Source organism: Atta cephalotes (genome assembly GCF_000143395.1).
Source record: "Atta cephalotes unplaced genomic scaffold scaffold00003, whole genome shotgun sequence".
NCBI lineage: Eukaryota > Metazoa > Arthropoda > Insecta > Hymenoptera > Formicidae > Atta > Atta cephalotes.
In genome coordinates this window covers 923,044-930,949 of record NW_012130067.1, presented here as the reverse complement: position 1 = coordinate 930,949, position 7,906 = coordinate 923,044, and the positions used below count along the sequence as shown (strand labels likewise).

General features: G+C 29.4%; 1 protein-coding gene across 1 annotated transcript; it reads left to right on the top strand.

Moving 5' to 3' along the window:
• The first annotated feature begins 907 nt into the window (after positions 1 to 907).
• LOC105624763 lies at positions 908 to 6,786 on the top strand. Its single transcript, XM_012206118.1, has 7 exons — positions 908 to 1,006; positions 1,906 to 2,016; positions 2,163 to 2,396; positions 2,875 to 3,893; positions 3,932 to 4,846; positions 5,882 to 5,999; positions 6,532 to 6,786. Exons 1-7 carry the CDS (start codon positions 908 to 910, stop codon positions 6,784 to 6,786), a joined length of 2,751 nt encoding a protein of 916 aa, XP_012061508.1.
• Positions 6,787 to 7,906: the final 1,120 nt, after the last annotated feature.

Genomic DNA, 7,906 nt, shown 5'->3' with positions numbered 1-7,906 from the left:
ATCTCAATTTTTTTATTATAAGTATATTTTATGTACTTTATGTACTTCAAAGCCAGTCAAACAACTTAATTATATAAGAAAATTACAATTTAATTATATGAGAAAATTACAAATATAAGAAAATTCATATGTTTTTAATTAATTAGAGCAGAGTATATGATTTTGAAACACAAATTATTTTTATGTAATTATATATTGTTATAATATAAATTTTATACTTATTTATGTATTTTTAATACTATATATTATATGTGTTTACGATAATATAATAAATTAACATTAATTAATAATTAACATTAAGATTAATAATTTATTTATGTGTTATACATCCCATTTTTTATTTTATTTTGACATCTTTATAAAAAAAATTTTTTTTGTTAAAATGTAAATTTCTACATTCTTTTTTTCGGGAATTATTTTGGCACCCCAGGAAAAAATATTTTATATATACTTAATTATTATACTTAATTATATAAAATTATATATAATTTTATATATTTGCATATAAAAATATTTTATATATAATTATATATAAAATATTTTTTCCCGGAACGTTTTAATTTGATACGTATTTACTGATACTTATTTTTGCGATGTTACTTATTCATTCAAAATTACCGCAATGTAAATGTTTAAAATGCCTCATCTGGCTTATATGCACACAATGGTATGAGACTTGTTTCGAAAACGAGCCTATATATTATATGTGAACTCTAGCGACACATGAAAAGATACCTTAAACTATGAACAAAATGTTTCGGCCGTATTAACCTCCGATCCGCTTCGATCATCTCCGATCAGTTGATCAGTATAAACGGAGCAAGTGAAATTGAAATAAGAAGAAAGAGATCTTCAGAGTCAGATGCCCTGAGTTGGAGCAAAGCTCGGAGGTAAAAGATGCTGGACGATGTATCCCATTGCTCCGGATGTTTCTTACGTCTTATCGGAACGTGAGGATATTAACTCGATCCTGTACAAACCGATTAATTCGACGCAGCGAATAAAGGTATAGTATGACAGATCACATGGAAAGATGTTGGCATTTTTCCGCATGTAATGTGCCAAAACGTGAGGTTAACGCAAACGGTACAGTAAGCATACAATGTATCTGTCATTCTTGTTATATCATATAATTTGCCTCAAGTCAGTCAACTCTTAAAATAATGAAAATGATTTGATAATATCTTTTTAATGAACAATTTCTAATGAACACTTTTCTAATGAAAGACAGAATGATATGAAATAAGTGTTTTAAACACTTGAGCATTCAAATCGAATGCAACTTTGGTCATACGTACAATTGGTGCTTAAATTTGCAGCAAGAGACAGTATAACAATGATCATTTCATTTTTATTTAACATTGACAAATAACAAGGATGTAATAATCATCTACGTTATACTAGGTCTGTTTTTTCTGTGTCTGAACTAATACACTTTTAATGAACTTAAAATGTGATAAATATATTTAATATTTGACGAAAGTGAGAGAGAAAATTCTAATGCAGTCTAGTGTAGGAATAAAAAACAGACCTGCTGTGAGTACAATCTACTTAATGCTACAAATGCTTCTTTGATTAATTAGAAAAAAAAATTTTGCAAATTGACCAATTAAAGGTGTTCTCCAGGAACACACTGTAAAATGAATTTCATTCTTATTTAACATTAGCAATAAGAATGTAACAATTAATTGTGTTATCACTGTTCTTGTTGGAAAATACCCATAAGTTATTATTATTTATTGTTATTATTCATAAAACTGTTGTATAATTTTTTATTTTCAATTGTAGGAACAAATGTTCTCTCTGTCAATAAAATAGACGAAATGCCAAAATCTGTTTTAAGTTTTTGATTTTATAATGTTAGTTTAAATATGTAATAATATCTTAAATTATATAAAATTGCAGTATACATGTTTCAACGTTTCACCAAGTTACATTATACTAGGCTCAAGCAGCGGCAGCGTTTACTTGTTTTCAAGAGAGCCATGTTTATTTCTTCAAATAATACCTCTCTCGGTAAAAAATGACATTTTAGTATAATAAGTTTAAATTAATGATGATTATTAAATATATAGATGATATATAGATGATATATAGATGATATTGTGATTATCAAATATACATATAATTGATTTATTAATGTTATTTTTTTCTTCCATTAGGAAGGTGTGGTTTCGCGTGTGGCGATATCACCTGACGAAAAGACCGTAGCTTTAGCAACAACTCGCGGTACTGTCTGTCTAGTATCTCTGAAATCCACTCCGCAATTGATATCAGTATCAACGGAGCATATATATAAACAAATTACTTGTATCTGTTGGAACAATAATAGTACCGAGTTGTATGTAGGAGATGCAATTGGCAAGATTTCTGTCATGATGTTATCCATATTTACGGTAAGTTTGTAATATAACAAATTGAATATTAATAAGATTAATATTTATTTCAATTAAACAGTTAAATATAATAAACTAAAATTAAATAAAATTATATATAATATAATATAATGCATATTCTTTCAATAAAGAGAATTGTTCTGTAACTGGTGGTTCAACTGGATGATTTTGATATGAAAAAAATAAATTGAAAACGTAAAATAAAATTTTTTCATTCTTATGAAAATACTTGTGAAAGCTTTAATGAATTTTTATCATCATAGAAATCGAATTTATTTATTGTTTACAGATTTAAGATTATCTACTTGAAATTAATATAATTAAAAAATTTGATGTCTTCAAGCTAAACATTATTGATGAAGGAATATGATTTAATTTATACGTTTATACAATATTATATCTATGTATATTTTGTATTTATATATTTATATATCAATTAATATATTATTTATTAATTTATCTTCTTTTTTACAATCAGGTTAATGGAATGTTTCAAACTCCAGTATGTACACTGATGAGTCTGGATTCTAGTATCGTACAATTAAACTTTCATTCGTCTCTGTTATTGGTTTCCACGTTAGCACGTAGTTATATCTGCGATACAGTGCAAGAGCAGTACAAACAGATTGGCAATAAGCCGCGGAACGGCGAGTTTGGCGCATGTTTTTACACGCACGAGAATAACACTTTAAAAGCACAAAGGGAAGAAAGGAATACCAATAACATGCGGGGCACGTTCAATTTGATCTCCGATAACGATATCAATATTCTGGGCGAGAATCAGTCAAAGATATTTTGCGCTCGGCCTGGTTCAAGATTATGGGAGGTGTCGGCTGATGGAATCGTTGTGAAAACGCATCAATTCAAAGAGGCTTTGGCAATTCCTCCGACAGCAATATTTCGATCAAATAGTACCTTAGAATCTAGTCAGAAGAAGGAGACAGAGTGCGAATGGCCGCCGCAGTCTGTCAACTTCTCACACTTGTTCGTACTCGCGCGCAAGTATTTAATTTCTTATACGACTAGCGGTCTATATGTTATTGATCCGACGAATGCAAGCATGCTATTGTGGAGTAACGAGTATACGAACATCAGCATGACGGCGATCGTGGACAATCAGATCTACTTGATGACCTGTGATAGCAAATTTCATTGTATAGCGTTATCTTCACTCGACAGTCTAATACTATGGCTGTATTGCCGCGAGCAGTACAGCGAGTGTTTAAATGCGTGTTTTGTATATAAGTCGCAATTATTAAAAACAATCGGTACTAAGGAAATTGTTGAGTTGTTCAAAGTAGAAAATCTGCGACAAGATGAGAAAGAGCTGCTGCGACCATTAATAACGCTTCTGCAAGCTAGTGATAATAATAGACCGGCTAAATTAAACTCCGGCATCGTAGTCGTGCATTCTGAAAACAATAGATTCGTTAATAAAAAAACTTACGGATGTGAAATGACGCAGTCGCAGTCTCCCGAAATTTCCAGCGATGATTCGTTTGAGATGCAAATAGAATCTGGAAAAGATCGGAAAGAAAATCTCATTCAAGAAAAAAAAATATCCTCGAAACTATTTCAGGGAACATATTTGATTCGGATTACAATGGAGAAATATTAGATATTAAAGAGGCTGGTCAGAAGCTGGATTTTCAAGAAAATGTTACGCATAGGATTCAATCTGATTTGCATACGATTTACGAGCTAGCGAACAGTTTCAGACCTAATATGTTGGAGGAAGAAATCGAGGAAATTATTTTGGAGACAGATAAAAAGATGAGAATTATCAAAGATTCCTATCGAGACTCGCCTGGGCTTCAGAGTTTTATCTACGAAGTTACTCGCGCCGCAGAATTGCATTATTATAATATGTTTCTGGAAAATACCTCCATGCAGTTAATCAACTCCAGCAATAGCAATTACATCGTGCGACATTTCGTAAGAGCCTTCATCGAAATCAACGCGCCGGCTTACTTCAGGTGTAATTGTGGTTACCCTTATCCGATGGATAAAACCGTAGAGCCGAAATTTCTGGCGGTCGGCGAATCATTGTTTAAGAGATATGCAAATGATTTGCCGAAAGAGTGTAACAATATTTGTGACAAGGTACCTTATATGTGGCGTGTGTACCTACCCATTCGCATCGAACAACGTAGTGCATTGGACGATTTGTTGAGACAATGTCTTCAGACCAGAGACAATGTCGTGTTATCGTTTCTTCTACCCGCGTTAAATGAGCAACAGTGGAATTGCGTAGGTACGTGTCTGAGCGAGATTGAAGACAGTACTTGCCTTTTTTGTGCGACACCTTTGGCAAAGAAATCCAATTATGACATATTGATAAATTGGAGTGGGATTGTCAAAGAAATTATGAAAAGAGAAGGACCAGACAAAGCCACGGCGTTTCTGATTAAACTGGAAGATATGATACCAGACATTGACTTAGACAAAAGGTATTGAAAAATCAAACGTTGAGAAAGAAAGAATATCTATATTCCTTTCTTCACAGAGTAATGTGATAATAGAATGATGTATGTGTTACACAATATTAATAAAATTTTATATACACAATTTACACGCACACGCATACGCGCACGCACATGTATAGAATATCCCAAGACTTTATTTTAATTTAAACAGCCAATTTCTGGAAATCATGAGATTTTAGAGAAAAATTTCAGATAAAAGCTATATGGTTCAAAGGAAGATATAAAAGAATATTGGTTTGACATTTGGTGATGTCTAGATGATATCCAGCTCAAGTCAAGGTCACTTTGAGTTTTTTAAATGGAACCCTCCCCCCCCCTCATTTTTCATTGCATATTCTTGTAATTTTAAAAGCTCTTCTGACACATTGGATGATTCTAATATAAATTAAAAACTATTAAATCTAATACATCCTTACTTTGATTTACCTTGACATCTAAAGTTACACTAATGTGGTACTATCTTATGTCCCCTTCGAAATCACAAAACTTTTATCTGAAATATTTTTTTATTTAACAATGTTTGATTGATGTTTCTGAAATATTTAATGGATCCTTTAAAATGGGATATCTTATATATGTATATCTAAAAAATTATTTTGTTGGTTTAGTATTATAGAATATTAATTTGTTTATGACGTTAAATTTGTCATTTGTAAACAATTTTTTATTATTAAAAGAAAAAATTTGGAAAAGAAATATAATATTCGATATTTTTAAAATAAAACTTTGATTGCCAATTGCCATCTCACAAGATTATTAATTTTTTATTCATCATTCTATAAATTGTAGAAGATATAGAATACAACGCTATGTAAAATTATTAATATCCTTGGCCTGTTGCAAAATTTTTAACTATTATATAAATAAATAAAATAAACTAAAATAAAATTTATATATAAATGATTTAATCAAAGTAATATACAATAACAAGCATGATCCTATAAAAAAATTAAGTTCGAAAAATAATATATTGATATTAATATTTTATTTTTATTATAGTATATTTCAGTCGATCGTGTTTACAAAAATGCTGCATCGCCGAGGTCTAAAGAAATCGATTGATTTCAGTGAAACTAACCAATTATCATCGAAATTTGGTACAATTTGTTCACCACAGGTAATTTCATTGCTATTTTTATCATAAAATAACAAAATATCCAAACAACATCAATCTAAAACTGAAAATGTTTCAGATTTTTGTTTTTTATTAGTATACATAGTAAATCACACAATTCAATTATCTTAATTTCCTTCCTTTGTTTTGTTACAAAGAGATTGAAAATAAAAAAACGCGCTATAATAATTCCATTAATTTTTTTTAATCGAATAATTTCATATAAAAGAAATTAAGATTTCTGTAACTAAACTCCTGTAAGAAATGTTAACAATAGTAATAGTCAAGTTATACGATTCTTTAATTTAACATCTTTCTTCTCCCTTCAAAGAGGTCAATCATGTAATTTTTTCTGTAGAAACGTGATGTTTTTTTTTTGTACATACATAAAAATGTTTACTTTTTACGTTTCCGTTCTAAAGAAAAAATTACATAATCGATACTTAAAATATGAATATAGAGAGATAGAAAATATTTTTTAAGATGAATAGTATTAAATGATCAGTTATTAATAATATTATTTTTGTTGTCACAGATACGTGATCAGTTGACAAAAGTTCTCGAGAAAGATTTAAGACGATCGATAGATAAAAATGTGTTTGGAACAGGCGCTTATCATTGGGGTATGCGTCATCAGATTAAATCATTGACATGCCCATGCTGTACGTTGTCTTTACAGACGCCAATTTTATTAGGTACCAATGGAGTCGCGATCTTTCGTTGCGGCCACGCCTATCACGTAAATTGTATGATAGAAAGAAAGCTCACTAGATGTAATCTTCATCAGTAAATGTTGTAAATAAGAATTAAATGAAGAAGTTACATGTACCGCACACACATTTCTCCTGAAATAAAGCTCTCTTCGGATGTACTTGAATTTATTATTTATTACCTATCTAATAAAGATCTTTTTCTATCGTCACAAATATTTGAATTTATTATCTCAGTACATTCGATATCACAGTTGTAAGTTGAATAATACAGAAGAACATCATAAATCAGAAGACAGAACAAAATCGCTATATAATACAAACATCATCGTATCATCTCTACAGAGCATACATTTTTCAAATTTACTGTTTTTATTCAAAATGTATCACTTTTATAAGATCATTATGAGATAATTATAATGTTAATCACAACAGCAATAATTCATTGTAGATTCTTATGTACAGAGTTTTAGACATGCGTGTATAGTAAATAAAATATTCTCGCACGCCGCTTATTGAGTTTTCTTTTTGCAAGAAATCAGGAAAAGAATATATATCTAGATTTACATGAGTCATCTTATCACTTACCTTATTTGACGTTAAATACACACTATAATTACACGCATATAACGTGTAAATATAACTTCATGCTATATTATTATACATATTTGACATTTCTAATTCTTATTATGATTTTGCAAACTAGTCTTTAGGAAAATAAAAACTCAAAAGCTATAAAAATCATTTGAGATGGATACATTAAACTAAGATTTAACATAATGCATATGTTGACATTATTGTTGTAATACATGTTGTACATACTTTCATAGTATTAGATTTGTAAGTTCACAGCAAGATCTTTATGTAAATACTTAAATATCGATTGTATGTATATTCTTATGAATAAATAAATCCATATAAAAATCGTTTACACAAATCTAGACAATTCTGTCATTATTTTTATAAACACGTTGTGTAATTGTAATGCATAGCACCGAATTTTTTTTTTTGAGAAAAGCAAAACTATTCTATGGAATTGTTAAGTTCAGAAAAATATTTACTAATAAAAAATTTTCGCATAAATATGTATATCGATGCATATCGATGTATATCACAGTTCAAATAACAATAGAATGTATAAAATTTTACTTTGATTTCCTATAATAATATGACTAGATAATCTTTGTTATACCTAACTTT